At 45.4% G+C, this 20,435-nt stretch overlaps 1 protein-coding gene across 3 annotated transcripts in view; it reads right to left on the reverse strand.

The window, feature by feature from the left end:
* The window catches only part of TP63 (tumor protein p63), a gene marked incomplete at both ends in the record, with an annotated part of 103,877 nt that extends 101,643 nt beyond the window's left edge, over positions 1 to 2,234 (reverse strand). For all 3 annotated transcript variants that reach the window (XM_080623871.1, XM_080623870.1, XM_080623875.1), the window contains one exon: positions 2,173 to 2,234. In XM_080623871.1, the coding sequence (XP_080479997.1) occupies positions 2,173 to 2,234 (62 nt within the window). The remainder of the gene's footprint in view (positions 1 to 2,172) is intronic.
* Between the last annotated feature and the right edge of the window lie 18,201 nt (positions 2,235 to 20,435).

Consider the following 20,435-nt stretch of genomic DNA (forward strand, 5'->3'; position numbering starts at 1 on the left):
AGATTATTACTACATGTAATTTTAGAGTTGCAAAGAAGCACACTGGCATTAGCTAAATAAAGCACTTTGACTGCATTGAAGCAAAAGTGTTTCAAACTGTGTAAAATAAATGCAATCATAAAACTATTCAGTTTTGTTGAATCAGTCAGACAAACGTCACACAGCACATCATGAATATATCCGATCAACAGAGCCTAAAGCTGAAGACCATCTATATCTTCAGACTGAGTAAACTATCTCAACCACTGGACAAATGTCACTCTTGGCTCATGTAAACAGACATGCATAACAGCTGAGACACATTACTCTGAGCTACATCTCGATCAGGTTTTATGACTGAAGGGTGTCACAAACTCTATCCGTCCCAAGCTGTCCTGAGGCTTCCCACACTGCAATAGTCACTTAAAAACTCATCACGCTGCCAAGGCATGTGAAAAGGAGCAGCATTTCTAGTGAAAGGCCTGACTTGCCGGAGGATGCAGGTTTGAAGGGAGAAAGGCCCATTTAAGAAGTTCTACAGAATGCAGGCAAGGGATTATTTTTTTCTTTAATTCGTGCTTTGGATGGGTTTTTTTGCCTGAGCTGCAGCATCAGTTTCATGAACCTGTTCTTTAACATGGGATGGGATGTGATTGGCAGGAGTTCACAGGGGCTGGGCAGCTGTCCCCGAGCTCAGCTACACTTCCCAATGCATCTTTATGATTTATTTATTATTTTTATTTAAATTTTATATTTGGGAATTCTCCTGGCTGTGGCTTCCAGCCACTGAAACTTCTTTATCTGCTAGAGACCCCACTGCAGCCAGCCCAAATCTGCCTTCCAGGTGGGCATGGCTCTCATACTGCTCTTCTCCCAGACACAGGCACATCCCCACAGGATCAGTGGGGCTGGGTGGATTTGCAGGAGATCAAAGCATGGCTGCATGTGCCTGGCCAGCCCTGGGGCTTGTGTTGTGGAAGGTCTTGCTGGGGAATCCAATACCCCCAGCTTCATGCCATATTCTTCTGCCACAGCAGCACAGCCAAGGACCGTGTCCTATTTCCCAGCTCCTCTCCTCTCGTTCCCCTTTGCTGGCCCCAAATATGGCCCCACCTCACTGTCAGGTTTCCACACTCCTCCCCAGGACCTTCACACAGTGGTGGCACCAAGCACCCAGCAGACTGAGGGGGAACAAATACCCCAACAAACATTGCAACACATCATGATATCATGGGGGGAAAAAAAGAGATCACAAAGCTGCCTGTAATGCTGTGGCCCTTTCTTCAACAGACAGCCATACAAAACAAGCAGCCTTCCCCAGTACCCTGCAGAAGATGCAGAGTTAATAGTTAACCCTTCCAGGAATCAAATGCCTTAGTGAGACAACAGGCAGGGCTTTTTCAAAATACAGCCAGAAACAAGCCTTAAAGTAGCTTGAACAAGTGACTGTGTTCGGAGGATTTCACCTCTCTGAACTTTATGACTGGAAAAATACCATCTACATGTCATTTACATGCTTAAATATAGTACCTTCTATTGGGAGAAACAAACAAACTGACAATGTGATACTGTGATACCTCCTGCAGACATGCTCTTTTATCTGCTGGAAAGTTATAAAACTCAGCATAACAACAAAGCTAAAATAAGAGTGGTTGTCAGGCTCTGAAGTTGGCTGTTAGACAGAACGAAAAAATACTCTTGGAAAAGACTCTCAGAAGGCAGTTGTTTTCTTCTCCAAATCTTTTAAATTATTTATTTATTCTTTAGATTCCAAAATCTCAGAGTTTAATAGTTAAGCTCATGTTCTTTCCAGGAGCTTTTTCATTTAAAGGAACAAATAAACACACTACAGAAAGCTAAAGCAATTCCTGCACTACCCAAAGCAGAGTAGCTGTCTGCTCCAAAACACGGGGAAAAGATACTATCAGCTTTCATGTTATTTAGCTTGGGTATTTTTTTTCTCTAATGCCAAAGAGGAAAAGGGAGATATCTGAAACGGATGCCTATAATTAAACAGTAACCTGTTAGAAAGCCAAAAATAATAATAAGCTTCACTGAGCATGAAGAGAGCAGCACATTTTTTCTGCGTGCAGCCCAGCTGCCACCGGACGATAGCAGAAAAGTTAACAATTACACAAGACACTCAGATCAAACCTGTGATAGGAGAGGGTTACGTCACGCTCAGAGACTCACCGCTGGATGCAGGGATCAGGGTAGTACTGCAAGGTGGTGAAAGGTGCTGGTTCAAAATTCATTTCCTTCGAGCCCCTCTTTGGGTACAAACCAAAATAAAATAAATAAATCGATATAAAGCCAGCAGGCTAAAAGCAATAAGGTCAAGTGGTACATGAGGTACAACTTTAGAGATTTATTTTACACTTGCGAATGGGTGGGATCTCCCAGGGGCTTGGCCAATGGGATTCATCAAGCGACCTGAGCATCACCACCAGTCCCTCCTCACCAGCTGGGCATCTTCTGCACAGATACTTTCCCCTCCTCTCAACATCCTTAATAAACTTTGGTGCACGCCGGCCACACTTGTTGTTGGGAGCTCATCTGGGGCATCTCTGAACTTCTGATCTCACCGGTCATTGGTTGCCTTCCTGACTGACTTCACAGTTTAATTTTGGCAGCTCTTGCAATTTTACAAACTGCTGTGGCGGCTGGTCATCCTCGTCTCCAGATGGCCGGAGTTTCCTCTTCTGGGTGCAGCTCCCGTGCTGCATTTCATTGTGCTTTGAAAGCTTTCCTTGTCAGCTCTGTGGCTAGTACCTGCGCAGAGTTGCCTGGGGAAATTCTCAGTTTCTCTCACACCATAGTTCAAACAGTCTGTTGTGGTCACAGTTTCAAAAGCTGAATGACAAAATATGGGGAAATTCCTCAATTAAAATTAACTCTGAACTTTTTCTCCTCTGCCTCCCCTTCCTGTCCTCCTCTCCCCAAGAAAAGTTATAGTTGTGATTGTTAATGATACCCTCTATATCTTTTTACTTTATTTTCAAAGAGAATTGAGACAATATAGAAATCTTTCATTGTTTTACTGTTCTGTAAATAACATATACATTTTCCATATGAAAAGCAACAATATCTCAGTGTCTTCAAATATCTTGAGAAAAATATAAAAGTAAGAAGGAAATAGAAATCATATATTTTTCAGGCCCCTGAACCTAAAGAAGCAAGAGTGAAGTGAAGCCCACCAAAATAAACTACCAAAGATGAAAAGCAGATTGCATTTTCCTGAAAATAAAGGATAAAAACCAGGAAGAAAGGCTTCAACTCCTGCCCTCCCACCCCTTTTTTTTAAGTAACACAGAAAATTATTCAGGAAAGCAATCTGGTTTATCCCTGTTTTTCCCCCTGCATGGTTCATCCAAATAGTACAGGCTGTAAACCTATCCTGGTTTTGTGGTTTTGGAGAATGAATGAAATATGAATCAGGAGCTAAATTAAAATGGATTCCAGCAGGAAAAAAATAGCACCAGTGGGATTGCATCTTCAAGCAGATGTATACGTTTGTGTGTACAAAGAGAGTGGAAGGGGCTGCCCTACAGCTCACCTACAGTGCATCTTTCATGCTGGTGTCAGCACAAATGCCAACCTCCCAAGCAAAAGCCAGGAGCTGTCCAAGATGGCAGCAATTGCGCCTTGTTTCCCCCCCTCTGAGTTTTCCTTGTAGGAAATTTTGGTTCGAAGAATGTCATGTGGAAACATTTTCTTTGCTGCCTGTGCCAAGGTGGCAGGGGAGCTATTTCAGACTTGACATTCTCCACCCACACTCAGCCTGATAGTTCCTAACATCTGTGAATTGTGAATCCTGTAAACTCGCAGGGCTGATTCCTGGCCAATTCCAAGCACCTTTTGCTACAATAAGTGGCATTTGCCATGGAAGAGAGACTGAGAGCAAAGTACGTATCTATTAACTGAGGTTCAGGGTTCTCTCACTGCTGGACACTGCTTCCCCTGCCTGGCCTGTGGAGGAGCAGTAATACAAAACACCTTCCTTCTCTTAGGCTGAGCCCTGGAGTAAACACCATGCCTTGTAGCCTGCATCATTGGAAAAGAAATGTGGAAATGTCCAAGACAGGCTGGGCTGCAGAGGGGAGAGGGGGAATCATATGAGGGCTCATGTACAGACAATACAGCCCAGAGAGCACGGCTGCAGAGCAGCTGCATCCCCTTCCGTTGCTTAGATCAGGACTGTGCTTAACCTTGTGCAGCCACCTCTCCTGAGGTGGCAAATATGTCCAGGGAATGGGCAAGGAGGGCCAGGGGCCATCACAAACTTGTAGCCTACACTGCTAGCCTGGCTCTGGTCTAGGCTTTGGACATCCACCCTTAAGCAAAGACCCAGCAGGCATGTCCTCTCCCTGGACAAACCATTTGAGCAAAGGCTTGGGTTCATGCTCTCTTGGCTCCAGGACTCAGTTTCAGTACGCGTCTGTGGGTGTGAATATAATCAGCTTGGCTGTGGAGGTATATGCAGGCACTAAGCTGAGCTGTGGGTACACTTCTGAAACCTCATGTTTCCTTCTAGACACAAGCCAGAAGCTTGTTGGATTTCTTCTACCATGCTCATGGTGGACTAGCTATTACCTCTGCAGGCCTGTAGAATGGCCATTTTTTCTGTGCTTTCCCAAAAACCTGGGAGAGCTCATCTTTTCTGATGAATTTCAGCCTTAAAGGCATGAACCTCATGCAAAAGAAATGCTGTGTGAAAATGCCTCTTCTTGTGAAATACTGCTCTACCTAATTCTCTCTGAGAGCTGGAGAAGGGTCTTTCCCAGCATTGCCAGAGTGCCACATAACACATTGGAAGCAGGGAAAAGCTGGACAATTCCTATCCAGAGGCTCAGACCCGCTCTCCGGCTTCCATTGCGTTGGCTCTGGCACTCTGGCTGGCCTTTCTCTCCAAGGGTGAGCCTGACCTCTGGTTTTACACTACCTCAACTCTGCACAGTGTGTGCTGAACACATCTAGCAACCCTGCAGTCAAGAAGAGATAGTTAGTCTCCAGCTCACAATTCACACCAAAAGAATAACTTCTCCTGAAAAAAACCCCAACTAAACCCAATTAATTTTAAAAAGAAGCACCACACAATTGTAATGAGAAATAGTTGCTCGGAGCAGGGCTCTCATTCACAAGACACTGATGAGAGGGGGTGTCTAGCAAGGATATTTCCATAAAGCTTCAAAAAGTACTACCAACTGCCCAAGATCCTTAAGAGCCCTCATGCCTGGGGCTGGGCAAATGCAAATCGCTCATGGTATGGTTCATTTTGGCAGTGCACACAGCACCTGGCTGCTTCTCCCAGGGAGCTGGACATTTTCAGCCTTCCACAGAAATCTGGACATGTTCTGAAGTAACTTAGAAGGCCTACGTTTTGCTTTTCCCAGCTGTAAAACAGAGCCATGGAAACCTACTGGTAACAGTGCACTAAAACCACCTGCAAAAGCCAGCAAATCTCCTGATTTCTCTCCCCAACCCCAGCTTCCTTCCTTCCCCGTGTTCACAGCCACATTCAGCTGTGGGTTGATTCACCACAAATTTAGGCAGAGATATCTACCATTGCAGTTAGACTGTGTCAAGCTCCTCTCAGCTGCGAAGTACTCCTTTGCATAGCACAGGATGCAGTGGAAACACAAGCCACAGGGTGTGTGCGTGTGTGAATTGCCAGTACCCCATACATAGCTGGGAGGCTCTCAAGGCTCAGTGGTATTTGGCCAACCTCATTTGCACTGCCTTAAAGAAAATCTACTGGAAGATAGAGCCTGAGACACTCAAGAGCTGACGATTTCAGAGATGGTCTGAGTGGGTTCATGAGGACTAGCAAACTTTATCATGGCAGCCTGGGAGCACAGGAAAGGGGTCTTCCAGTAGCAGACCTCAAAGGTAGCCAACTCAAGAGGAAAAGGAGTTTGTGATATCCTCAGTGTCCACTACAGTTCCTAGGAGAGTTTCCTTGTTGGTAGCAAGGGTGATGCTAAACGGCAGCAGGCACGTGCCCTGCAGAAGCAGGGCGGAAGCCTGGGTGTCAGGGATCTGTCTGGCTAGCGGATTTACGGCCGAGCCTCTAGTGCTTGTGGTAAGCAGACGGCACGGGGCTATGCGGAGGAAGCATGTGTGTAGGTGGGCAAGAATGCAGGGCATCGCGCTGCCACTGCTGCTTGCACGTCTGGGAGAGAAAAACAGCCAAAGAAACAGCTGTGGACTACTCTCCCATTACTCCTCCTTGCACCCTCTCTACAGCTTCCATTGAAACAACCACAAGCTTATGTTTTAGCAGAGGCAAACATTTATATCCTCAGGAGGAGACTGCTGGGGATTTATAATGGCCTCCCCACCACCACCCAAACTCAGTGCCAGCATGCCTGTGTACCAGCCCATTCCTGAACAAGGGTGAAAGACAGTTTCCTGGCATTTACATGGCTCCAGTCCTATCTATGGGCCTGAGGACCTCTGAACAGCTTGGAGCTAGGGAAGAGAGGGAAGGGGAGATGCCAGCTTTGCTCTGAGACACCTTTGCAACTGCTGGCTTCATGACCTGCCTGGAATCAGCCCCACCCTTTGCAGCAGGGGATGAAACGTTTCATTCACAGCCTGGGGTTTCCAGGGGAGTGGTTGTGGTCGTTTTGGTTGTGTTTTTTAAAGTTAAAATGATCTTCTTTTAAGAGCAAGAAGTCTGTGGGATATTTGGGAATTTTTTTTGTTAGAAAAAGATGAAGAGAGGGAAATAATTTCCTCCTACCAGCAATAAAATGTCTTCAGCTTGGCTAACCAAGGGAACAGAAAGACACAATGTCATTGTTACATTGAAAACATTTTCCAATTGCAACTAAATATTACAGATGTTTGAAGATCTCAAATATATGAAGATTTTAGGAGTTTTGTGAACAGAAGAAAATAGAAGAAAGAAAACTTTTCAGTAACTTCAGTGAGGGGAAAGAGGCAACAGGAGTATAACCCTCACAGGCTTTGGAGGACCTACTGGAATGCTGCAATGGTGGAAAAAGCTTCCATAACAATTCACATTCTGCTTCCAAGCAAACCAGTCTCCGATCCTACTGCTCCAGAAGTGCCAGCTTTCTGGCTTTGGGCACATACAAGCTTTCCTCTGCCTCCCATACTGGGAAACAATGGACAGGGAAAATAGCAAACTGAAATAAATTAATAAATATAAATACCACAATTCTACACACAATCTTCCCTATTCCTCCAGCACCTTTTGTCCCTAGTGCAAGCATAAGTCAGTAACAAATGTACTTATACTCCAGCCCTTCCGTGCTGGCAGTGCCGGGCATAGACAGTTCAGAGCTGCTGGTGGGATGCAAAGAGTTGCGGCTCTAGAACAGCATTGTGCAGATAAAGCTGCAATGCTTGCATCTCAGGGCATGCTTGGTCAACAGTGGCTAAGCATGGGCCTAGAACGAGTGACAGCTCAGTGAGTGAAGAGTCCAGCACAATCCTGGGCATATCTAAAAAGAAGCTGACAAAGATGTCTTAATGTACCACTCCCCACATCCTCCTCTTTCAGCTAAATCTGAACATATCAGTGCTAACAACTGTGGACTTTAAAATACACACCAGATTCAATCTGCTGTCCACATGTGATACCACACACCTGGAGCCCTGCACTATCCTCATCTTGGCCATCATATAGAGCTAGAAAGAAACAAAAGGGATGTTCCAGCCCCATCCAACAGGACAACATGAACTACTTTCAGAGCTTTCTGGTTGCCTTTGGTATCTCCTCCATCACATTCGTAGTGATAGAGCATCATTCAGTCACAGTGAAGGACTGTATATTTTGATGTTTTCCCTTGTAAGTATAGTGAATGTTTCAAGAAGCACAAACCTTCTTGAGCATTTATCTCCAGGATCCTGTCTCAGCAAGGACTCAGATGACTGGGACTGTAAGACTGGCTATCCTAGAGTGGAAAAGCTGAAGTTTTCCATGTCTGCCCCCTCATCACCACCTACTTTGTAGTCTTTGTCAGTCAGGACATGCCATAGTCCTCTGCTTGAGCAATCCTGAAAGTATTCATACTTCCAACTTAGCCAGAACAAGTACAACATGGGCTTCCCACTGCTTCCCTTTTTATTCCAACCCTGCAGCTTCCAGCAAAGCACTTTTTACTCTTCTCCAGTTCTCTCACATGTTTATGGAGACTTCCAGCTCCCACAGGATAGTCAGTGGCTTCCTTTGTTTGCTCCTGGCTTTCCCATTTCCCAGGTCCCAGGACAGAGACTGGTGCTAGAAGCAAGCCCAGAACACCCATCTCAGAAGCCTAATTGTGACTGCACTCTAGGCCTCCCACAAGTGCCAACTCTGCGTGTTTCCTTGGGATCACTCTGAGCCAAAGAGCCTACCTGAGGCTGACTTAATTTCTAATGTACCGGCCTGACCGTACTGACCCCCCACAAGATCCTCACAGATGCAGTTTCCAACATCACTGTCTGATGGTAAAACCTCAGTACAGCTATGGATGTCCCCTCTTCCGGAGACATTCCCACCACTGAGGGCCACATTGGGTCATCTTTTGTTTGTTTGGTTGGTTTGGTTTTGGGGTTTGATTTTCTTTCCCAAAAGTAGGGGCAGGGGAAGTTTTGCCCCTTGTTTTCACATAGCCAGGAGATGGTATGGAGGCAGGCTTGAAACTGAACACACATTGAAGAGTTGGTCAAACAAAACTAACTGTAAGGGTAATATCACAGGGGAAGAGCAGATGTGAACACTGGAGGGATTTCTCTTAGCTGTCACTAAACACCAGGGCTTTTCTCTCTATGAAGAGGGAGCAAAAGGAACCAGGCCTGAGACAAACACCAGGACACCAATACCCCAAACTAGAACTTTGCTTGATCTCCCTGTCATACCACAGGAAAGAAAACCCCAAGCCTTATGGTATTCATGCACATGTGAAGAAAGTTAAGACACAGAGAGCAGTGACTATAGTGATTAACCAGAAACAAGGCCAAAAGGAAGCTCCCCTCCCACAGTCAGCTCCCCAGCAGTGCTCTGGCCCCAAGAGAGCCTGCCCTGTGTTCGAATGCTGGCAGGACACCGACCAACTCCCACGGGAAACTCCTGCCACCCGAGGCAGCAGCGAGGGAGCACGGACCTGCAGAGAGAGGGAATTTCCCTCCCCGACGTCAGTGCAGCTGCACCACCGTCTCCAGGCGTTCCCGAGACACAGCGGAACCACAGCCTGGGCTAAAGCTGGGCTGGAGGCTGGAGCGCCCCGGGACAGGTGGCAACACCCCGCTGTGGGGTCGGGATTGCATATCAAAGGGGTGGCAGGAGCTGTGTAGGTGGAAGGCTTGGCCTCCCCGTACAGCTGCCACACGGCATGTCTGGCATTCTGGCGAGAACCACGCCACAAATACACACGGTGTCATCACACCCCGCAGGGTCAAGCCCAGGTTGGGAGCAGAAACACTGGTGACCACATCCCTCATGGGTGAAGGTCTGTCTTAGCTCTGCTGTGCAGTGGGGTAGGTGGCAACAGAGGGCAGGACCAGGAGCTCCCTGCAGTTTCCCCGTCAGTTTTCTAGCACAGTCTCACACTCATCTTCTCACCACACACCCTTCCCAGTGTTCTCACACTCTGCTCTGATCTCCCAGGCTTTCACATCAGAAGCTTCAGGGGTTGATATATAGGCATTGAGGATATCAGCTTCTGAAGTGCTGGTGATAGTCAGCAACACCAGACCAGAAGTAAATGAAAGAAGAGGGTTGTTTTATGTGAAGCAAAGTGAAAGCTTTCAGCAAGCTGTCTGCCTGGAAAGATTCACCCAGAAAGTCACCAGGAAGGATGACATTTACTGTCAGCCTCAATGGAGGACACAATTGCAGTAGACTGAATATGGTTGCATCACTCATCTTTTACTCCCTCTAACTTTTCCTTGTGAGTCAGAGGTGAGCTGAATCATATCAAGGTCTTGTTGCTGCTATCATCCCCTGCTGTTTTCCATCTCCTGCATACTCCACAGAAGCAGAAACCTCTGTCCTTTTGGCAGCTTTGGAAAATACATCCTCCATGCAAAAGCATCGGTCTCAAAAGAATTTATTTCCAAACAGGATACAAGAAAAACTCACTGCTTGGCTGGCAGAGCTCTAGTTCCCAGCATAAAGGCTATGTCTCTCTTGCAGTCTGAGGCGCAAGCACAGGTCCTGCAGGCATACCAACACTAATGGGATTAAAGCGAGTTCAAGAAGCAGTGGCAATTAAAACAAAAATCCCCAAAGCATTAACCACTAGCAATGGAAGCCCTGGTTTCAAACCTGCACATCCTCTGCTAAAGCCTGCACTTCCACTCCTCACCAGCCAGCAGTACTCAGGTCACCATGAACGTGGGTGCGTGCACACCAGTAATAATTGCCTTCCTGACTGTGTTGGAGATACAGCCTGAGAATGCCTACATTTAGGGGCATGGGGCTCCTTTCCCAAGCTCACAGCTTGAAAAACAGTAAGGACGGGACATGTTTAGTGCAGTCTGTCTCTCTCAGGATGGAGCACAAAATCCACTTAATCAGTGACAGCAAAGTATGTGGGCATAAAGTAAGGGTTTGGTGTCACTTAACTAACATGTGAAAGTTAATAAAACCTTTTTTATTCTGCCTTCTCAGAATAAAGCTCAGGAAAAGCTGAAAAGCCAGTGTTACATGCCTTTATGGAGAAGATAATGACTTAAGGAGAGTTTCTTGCATTAGCCCCATCCATGTACTTTGATGTTAATAACCTATATATGCATCCTTGAAATAAACCAAGACCTCGCATGTGATATGATCAAAACTTCGCACCTCACTTTTTCCAAAGTGAAACAATTTTCTGCTGTGACTCAGCCTAAGCACGTCACACATTGCACCCTTGAAGCAGGCAAAAGATTAACCCTCTGTCCCAAGCTCTTAACTCAGCCTTCAGCTTTTCAAACAAAGGCAATTTCCACATTTCCATGGGACAGCAGATGCCAGCATTGCTGGTCACTAGGAAGCAGACCTGCCAGAAGCGACATCCCATATGGGTAACTGCAGCTACACAAGGTACCCAACATACAGGCGACCCTACACTTTCAGTAACCCAGTGCCTCCTCCTGGGGGATCAAACCTGACCCAAGCAGCAGTGCCGGTACAATGTGCAGCGCACAGCGGGCAGACTGACAACCAGTAGTTGATTTCGAGGAACCATCCTCTTTAAAACCTCAGCAATGTAAGATGTTTGGAGACAGCTCACATCTGCCCTGCAGGAGAGCAAGTTTCTGCGAGTGGAAGTAACAGTGCCATCTGGTGATCCCTGCCTCAGCGTCATTGACGGCTGCCCAGTCGACGGCAGCCACCCAAACTTCCTCATATTCGTGGGACTGGCTCTGAGGTGCTCAACAGGCACTTCTTTGCAAAGCCTCACTGCCAAGTGCTGCTGCTGTCATCTCATGAGGCAGCAGGTCAGAACCACTCAATCTGGGAGCAGGAAAAAAGGTGAGGAGAGTTGCTTCCCCCTCACAACCTACCAGTCCTGCAAGCATGAGTTTTAGCGAAGCTGAGCTAGGTCCCTCCATTACATCAATCAGAAGGTTAAGTAAGCCAAATCCTGCCTTTTGCAGTGTCCCCGAAGCTCCCTGACTTTCCACGCTGTTTTTCTGGGGCTGTTCCAAATTCACTTAGAGACCATGGTCTCTTGTGTGTGCGAAAGCAGAGGTCAGCTCTGTCTTGCAGGGGTGCACTAGACCTGGAGGATGAGGGAATTTTAGCCTGTAGGCCCAAATTTGAGACATGTAGAGTTAGCAAGCATTAATGCCTTCTTTTTTTAAAGTCACCCTTCTTAAGAGTAAAGCGTGGTATAATTTCCTTGAACAGCATTAGTTTAGAAACCCACTGCCTACCTCCAGCTCAAGGATTCCCAGGCATCATCCAGTCTGCATTACCTCTACTAAAATCAGCAGCTTTTGCAAGTTCTGTGGAGCCCACCTACCACACACAAAACTCCTGCACCCAAATCCACTGCAGCTGAAGACGGCACCAGAGGGACAACCAAAAGGCATGGGATGCTGTCACACATTAGGCACTGAGCAGTTCTGGGCTGGCTGCTTGCCTGCCTATAATCCACAATAAACATCAGGTAATTGCTAATAATATCAGGTAACAATAAACATCTATGTAAGAGTGCCACACAAGTCCTCCTGGGACAGGTCTTGGAAGAGCAGGGGCCACACAAAGCTGATCTCAGCTTTGAGGAAAGCCTGTCACTTAACACAGCTCTTCCTAGCTTGCCAGAAGGGAAGGAGGGGACAGCTGTGAAACCTCTCAGGCAGCTGTAGCCCTGGCAAGTGCATCACTAATCTACTGATGGATGTCCCAACATCCCATCTAGATACCTGTGAATCTTTTCAGTAAGTCATCTGAGAAGACAGGGAAGAGGAATGCTCATAATACCATTTTCTCTTGTGTCTTCTCAGTCGCCAGGAATGGTCCTGAACTGTTTGTTCTCCTTTCGGCGGAGCTGGCATCTTGTACCTTTGGCAGGTTGTACAACAGACCTCCCTTTGTAGACTCTACATTAAGAGTAGGAAAAAAAAGCCCAACCCAAACTGAAAACACAGACACACAAAAAACCAAAAACCAAAACCAACCAACCAAACAACAACCACACCAAACCATCAAAATCCCCAGACATTTGGGTCTGCAAAGATCACTATAACACCTCTGTGTGTTAGCATCTTTGTCTGATGCTGACTCCTAGCGCTGGCTCCTCGCTCCCAGGAAACGAAAAGCTTATTCAATGGCTTCCAGTCCTAATGTCATGAGGTCTCTAACGTTCCATACTTGAAAGTGGTGTTAAATATGCATTAAGTGATATTACTGACAACACCATTTGAAAAAGTTTTATAAATAAAAGGTGCTCCTGTCTAAGAGCACCTAATTCATGCCTCTTTCCAAATATCTTACCCTAAAATGTTAGCAATCAATTACCAGGCGGACAGGCTTTAAGAATTTCTCTTCTAAAACAGATTGCAACATGCAGATTCTGTGTTGTTAAAACCATTCACATGCCTTTTTCACACATGATTTCACGTTACTAAGGTAAGTAAGGCCACACAATATAACTTAATACATAGCAATCAAAAATTTCCACACAATCCTTTAATATAAAGCCATGTCCCTATGTAATAAGTGATGCAATAGACTTTCCCTGAAGTCCCAATTCCTGCAATTGAAGCTTAAGCCCAGCAAAGAAAGAATTAAAATTCTTTGGTTGCCGCTGAATCACTGGCTGCATTGGGTTATTTTACTGTGCATTAGACTTTAATTATAACTAAGCTCTAGCCATCTGTTCTACTCCCTAATTATAGATGCAACGAATATTTCACAATTCCAGCCGTTGAAGAGCTCTAAGAGAGCTGTCTATGGCATGCAAGGTTAGCTTCATTAGGACCCTTTGCACTCGTATTTAAAGCATTGGAGAAGAAGAAAGAATACACTGCACAGGAAAAAAGCCTGCTGTTGTTATTAATCCCAGGAGGCCTTTGCTGCACCAGCTTTTGCACCTTTTGGAAGGACTCCTAACTTCTCTCTGCTAGGGCACAGAGGGACACACTAGTGCTACCTTGCTGGCGGCCTCCAAACCAGATGTTGCTGGTACTAGCAATGAGAGGGATGAGCAATTCAGATCACCTGCTGAAGGCTCATACCCTAAAGCATCAGCAGTTACAACATTTGGAAAGGACTCTGGCAAATAAAGTTCTGAGCTTTTTTGGCTGTGAAGGCTAAAGATGCTTCTACCCCTAGCTGTCCATCTGCCTTCTCTTGCTGAGGTTTTTACCACACCACATGCATCCTACTACAATGAGTCCCTGTGAGGGCCTCAGCTGTATCCCTTCATGGGCCAATGTCTCAACCACATGAAAAAAGGTGTGAATCTTTAGACATCATATTGTCAACAGCAGCAGCTGAAGACAAAACCCCCTGTTGCCTTCATGTCTGCTGCAGCAATAATCATCTCAGCATAATGGCCAGGCAGGGAGAAGTATCAGATGAGGATGTGATAGCACTTTAACTAGCCAGAGCTACCATGCAGCACAGCTTGCTTAGCATGAGCATTGTTACCAGCTCCCCCTGCAGAGCTGGAGCTGGCTGCCCTTGGCCATAGGCTGGTGGATAGCTCAAGAAGAGAAACTTGCTGCAGACTCTGGAGCCCCTCAGTCACCTTTTCAACAGCTCTGCCCACGGTTATGAGACACAGCTACAGCTGCCTGACTGTGCTGACAACACCACCTCCCTCCCCCATCCACAGCACTGCCCAGTTCAAAGCTTCAAGCACTCTTATAGCTATAGGGTGTGCTTGTGCCTACACAAACCACCTGGACAACTGCCCAGTGTTTTGCAATTACACACATCACCACTGACCTAGGCAATCCCTTGACCAGGAATAGTCAGATGTCCGGTGATCTCTAGAGCAGTTAGTCATCACAAACAGATTTTACTTCACGCTGGATGTCTGCAACTGCATGCGTCCCCAGGTGCACAGAGGAAGGTACCTCCTTTTCAGGTACATGCCATGGGCTAGTTTTTGACCATGTCTCTGGGGAAAGCATGAAGAAAGTGGACAGGAGAAAAAAATGTTGAATTCACAGAGCTGAAGTTTGAATGTTTATATTTGTTTGTGTACCAGGAAAAATAGAGCTTTGTAGACAAAAGAGAAAGCTAAGAAAGGGTAGGCTGACCCAGAAACGCATGCTATTTCCATGGTGGGATTTCACATGGTTATATTTTAAACTATCTCCTTCATCTACAGTAAGTTTGCAGATGAAATAAAGTGATTTCTTAACACAGTCATATGTAAGACCCTCTTTACATTTCAGTCCATTTAGGTATTTGCCCAGACTTTCACTCTGAATGTTAAAATGTAATGTTAAAATTAATTTTAAAAGGTAATCAACCAACGCTCTTCTACTGTGCTTTGACAAGGACCCAAAACCACCACGTTTCTTGTGGTTTTCTTCTAAAATCATTATGACAGGGTTGAGTGGAATCACGAGGCAGGTTTGCTGAGTGGTTTGGTTCTGAGAATATAGAGTCCAGAGTCAAAGCATTTATCTCTGGCATCAGGGCAAGGGATCACAGTGTTTCTGTGGGTACTCATAACCATGTGCTTGCATGTTCTAGCCTCTGGGTGATTATGTATCACACAAGGTGATAACATGCACACTGAGAATAACTCTGCAGGAGACACCATGCATGAAAAGAAGTGACTCTCCATGATTTCCTTGAAGTTAGTCCCAGAATTAAAGCCAGAAAGTCCTGTTCTGTCATTCTAGTTCAACTTCAACTCATACAGAAAGCAACAGCAGACTAGTATCATTTGTTTTCACCTCAAAGAAGCAGCAAACCAAACCCTAGAATTTTCCAAAGACTTCCTAAAGCTTTCCAGAGCTATATACAGAGTTCTCTTTATCCTCAAGCAAGCCATGGTCTTACTTATCTCTTCGCAGGCCCTGGAAACTGGTGGCTTTCCTTTCTGCCACAGTTGCCTGTTTGGTTTAGACTTTGATGTTGCATTCATTAACCACCTGAGAAGTAATCAGAGACAACTCCCACAAGGGCAGCTCATGGATGAGAGTGCAGCCTGAAGTTCAAATCCCAAATATAAGCATAGGTTCAAACAACACAAACACAATATTAACAGGATACACGGAATCCAGATATGGGCTGAAACTGGCCTTATCAAGTCACAATAGAATTCTCATTGACTTAAGTAAGGCTTTTGCCACTGGAATATTATTTATTCAGTTTAATTAACAGGCTACAGCTGTATCTTTCTCCTTTTGGTATTCTCCTACTTTTTATGCCCTGGAGAGTGCTCAGCAAACAAAAAGCCTGAGGAGCAGGTATGCAGAAATCCCTTTTAGCACAGGAATTAGTGTTGTGAGCAACTTTCCCTGTGCTAAGAGGCTGACATAGATACTGCGAGCAAACGCTTGCGAGGAAGACAGATTAGGGGATTTGCTTAAGGAGATTAAATAATTCACTGTGGCATTCTTCAAGAGCTAAGTTAAAAGGAAAACAATCTCTTAATTTGAATGATTCCTCCCTTTATATAAAAGGATAAAAACGTGCTTACTTTTCTTTCCACCAACGATCAATTTTATTCAATGATTTCTGTTTCTGATTTCCCTTTTTGCCACCCAGTCAGTTTCTGTATTCACCCAGAATCAACCAGATCAATACTGTAAGCTCAGAGTAAGAAAGAAAGCAGCACAATGAAAGACTGCTGGAGCTGCTTGCTTTGAGTCAGCACATCAGATGTGTGTTTTTACTGACAGACGTAGTACAAATTCTGAATCAAAAGCCAGGATTTTCCCCACTCACCACTATATATTCACTGAACATCACCAAGCAATAAATTCAACATGTCACGCTGGGAGATTAAGTTATGCTCCCTGCATAGTAAGGACAGCTGCAATGCACTGAGGATACGTTAACAATGTAGAATTTTATTGATTTTGGCTGGTCTCAAGACTGTTGACCTCAAGACGTGCTGCTAGATGAAGATTAATGGTGAGGAATCAGGATGGGCTCAACTATGTTTCTGTAGACACATGTGGCATGCCTGTAGGTAGGTATGCTGAGACTCCCTACCCTGCTCTTTCAAGCAGACACATAGCCCTAATCAGATAAGATTCAGCTCAGGACCAAAAGCCATGCAGTTAATCAAGCCTGGCTGAAAACCCAGGCCTATATACCCAGCACCAACATAGCCATGGCCACACAGCTTAGACCAGCACTGGCTTTTCTTAAGACCTGACAGGGGCTCACATCTGTCTGCAAGCACTGCATGGCCATTCTCTCCATCCAGAAAGATCTAATCCTGATAGGGTCTGTGCTTAGGGTGTGCCTCATACCTCATGATGCATCCAGTATCATCTCAACTCGGATCATCTGTAAACTGCAGGAGAACCTCTTTTACAGTGGACAAGAACTGTGCTAACCAGACTTGAGAAAGGATCCAGCAGATTCAGGCTGTGTTTAGGTGATGCAGCTGACCTAAAGCAGGTGATTTGCAGGTGATTGGGTAGTAATAAACAAGTCATCCTGCCTACAGGGGCAGAAAACATCACACATATGCAAGTTACAGTAACTTTCCAGAAAAGGAGAGAGAGGAATAAGTGAAGACCTGCTCTGAGATGAGTAACTAGATAGAGTCATCTGTCCTAACCACAGTGCACCTGCTCACAGACTCTCTTGCTCCATCTGTCAGTACCCTCACCTCACCTTCTCCCTGCTGCCACATGAAGGTGAGAATGAAACACCTCTCCATGCCAGAGGCAGCTAAGAATTTCCAGTGGTGCAGGAGCATGAGCAAGAAGAGGGGCAGGACCGGGCCAGGGAGCTGGGAAGGTTAAGAGAAAGGGCAAAGAGCCCTGCAGTTGCTGCTCCTGTTGCCACATGGAATGGATCAAAGGGAGCAACAGCCCCTTTTTGAAAAGATCCCTTGCCCAGGAAGAGACATACGGACCAAGGTTTCCCCCCAGCAGGCACACAACTGGCATGGCCAGCAACATGGCTTTCCAGAACTCCAGCCACAATGAAACAGAGAACAAATCTGCCTTGCCAGGACTGCCTTGCCATTTTGGCAGCCAGCTAACATAGGCAACTCTCTGTGGTTAGAGAGAGCCCTAGAGGTAAGAACACCAGGATGCCTCTTGCTAAGAGTTTCTGAAGAAAATCAAAAGGATTTGGACACTGAGAGGTGTAGAAATAGATGCACAAGAGTAGGAAAAGATTAATGACTGTCAGAGAATAGGAACCCTGAAGCAATGAAAGATAGGAAGGCATGATTATAGCAGAGATTGCGCACAGCACAGACAGACCCCAGCACAGGGGATAGGCTGGAGTCCCAGAATTAAGGCTGTAGGAACTCTCTGAAGACATGTTTCAGCACAGGTCTCCTCCAAAGCTGACTATGTAGGTGTAGAAAGTGGTGCTGGCAGAAATGGATCAACAGTGCGTTCCCCAGGTCTGAACCTGGGTCTGAAACATGCACCGCTCCGCAATAGTCCTCTGAAAAATTTTTGCTATCATCCTAGAAAGACATTGGAATGGGAGAATGAATCACCAAAGATACGAATAAGGAGAAAGAAAAAAAAAAGAAAGAAAGAAAAAAATCAACCTAGGGGTGTGGCAGGGAAGTATCCTGATGAGGACACACTAACATTGCCCTAGCTTCTACCTATTGTCAGCATAAACTATTCCTTTTCTTCCCAATAAGGCTGTGTCACATAAGAAATTACAATTTTCATTCTTTCATATTAATAATACCAATGAGGTAGGGCAAGTGGTGCTGTGTTGGAATTTTTAGTACATATTCCATATCAATGACTTAAACTGGTCATGCAACCATGATCTTGTGACCTTCAAAGAATGAGCTTTTGCAACAGGTTTCACCACAGAAAGCACATGTACATGGATGAACAGTCTTGTAAAAGTCACGTGATTTCCTTACAGACTTATTATGGAAGCACCCACAGGTATACACAATGTACATAAATGTGCAGTGAGGGAGCAAAGAGAACCCACAAAATATGCAAAACTAGGAATGTCCCAAGAAAGAACATGGAGAAATATCCTTTCAGCTGTGTGCTAACTCATATGCCAAGAACCATTAAGCTCTCTGTATTGAACTTCACAAATGAGAAGGATTCATCAAGAACATCTTAAGAAATGCTGGGCTCAAACACCAAGTTTGCTTTCTAATGGAAATTTCCTGCTAGGTATTAAACATTCTGGGTTAATTGCTGGTGCCAATGAGGAACAAGTCACACAAGACTACTGCACAAACATTGGAACTCAAAATATTAATCCACGTCTTACAAATGAATGCTGTTTCAACTAATGAGATGCTGACTTGTGTTTGCAAATGTTGGCACTGCTGAGGCTTTTCTGCAAGCGAGGAACAAAACAGCCAAGCTGTTCCTATCCAGTGCAGCACAGTGGTGCACACAGGGCTACTACAAGCACAATAAGAGCAGACAGAATCTCCTCCTCCCAGATACAGGCAGCTAAACATTGCCATGAAAAAGTACTGCTTTGGCAGAGCAAAATGAGGATAAACCACATGGAAGCTTGTCTACACTGGAAAACTTACTGGAGCTGGTACAGTGAAATGCTATCACCTGTCACTCTGCAGTGGCTCCCACTTGGCCACTCTGTTCCTGAGCACAAGTAGCTTTAGCTCAGAGAAGTTCAAAGAGAACTTATCATCCCTGGGCATCTTGGCTTCTGCGGTGTGGTCACAGGTACAAAACAGAGTGATTCTGGGCTGGTGAGTGTCCTCTGGTAGACAAAGACCTGCTACTTTCACGAAGTCTGTTGTTCTAAAGCAATATAATTATACTCAACATCATTAGTAACAAACCAATTAATTCCTAATTCCAAAGTGCTTATAGAAATAAGGCAGAGATAAGAGAAAACAAACCCTTTGCAAATGCAGTAGAGTACAGGGTGTCTGTGTACGCCTCACTTAATTACCTATTCAAAAGGAACAAAGCCTCTTTCATACTGTGACTCCAAAAATTAATTAGTCTCAGTTCTCATTAAATAATGATCCAATTCAGCTCTAATTAAATTAGGCTGCCTTTGACAATCAGCTGCAGTCTGGCTATTGAAGGTAACTGGCTCCTTTTCCCTGCATCTCTCCCGGGTGTCAGCAGTCAGGGATGCTAGCAATGTCCTGCAGCCCTGACTCTGCCACAGAGCATAGAAGTATGACCAGAATGCCCTCAGGCCCTGGGAGCAGCCAGCACACAGGAAACCTCCTGGACTTCAGATCTTCTGTTGCAAGAACTAATGCCTCAGGGAGAACTAACTTCTCTGCAGCAAGACTACATGCATTCAGCATTGTGTTTCAGCATGACCTGCTTTTTGTCACTGCTATGTTCAGCTCCAGCTTCCATATACCCCTGCAAAAACTCCCTTTCTCTGGCTGCTGGAAGACACTCAGCCTGGCTCAGCATTTGTCTTCTTCAAGGTTTCTCAAGGACAAGCAAAACCCCCTAGGTTCTGGACTTCAGGTAGAGCATGAAGGACATGGAGGTTCTGCTCAGTTGTATACAGCTTCCACTCAAGGATTGTGGAATCTCAATCACAGCCATCTTTCTCATGAGCTGCTGCCTTTCAAGCCTCATTATCCTGTAGCTGAAACAGAACAATTCACCTACCACGTTTTCTTTCATCTGATCCTGAACAGAAGCTCAAGGGAGAGGGACCAAGCACACCTTTGGGTTAACGTAGGGTGTTATAGCACACCAGATTCACCAGGTCCTGCCTGCAGCACTTTGCCAGGTTGTAGTTTTTATCCAGCTCTGGGAGACCCCAAGAGATGTTAATGTTGCATTTAGTATCCCAGTTATACATCTTTCATTATTTACCTAAATTTAAACTGGAAGAAGCTTTTTGTACTGGTAGCTTC

Source organism: Psittacula echo (assembly GCF_963264785.1).
Source record: "Psittacula echo genome assembly, chromosome: 7".
NCBI classification, from domain to species: domain Eukaryota; kingdom Metazoa; phylum Chordata; class Aves; order Psittaciformes; family Psittacidae; genus Psittacula; species Psittacula echo.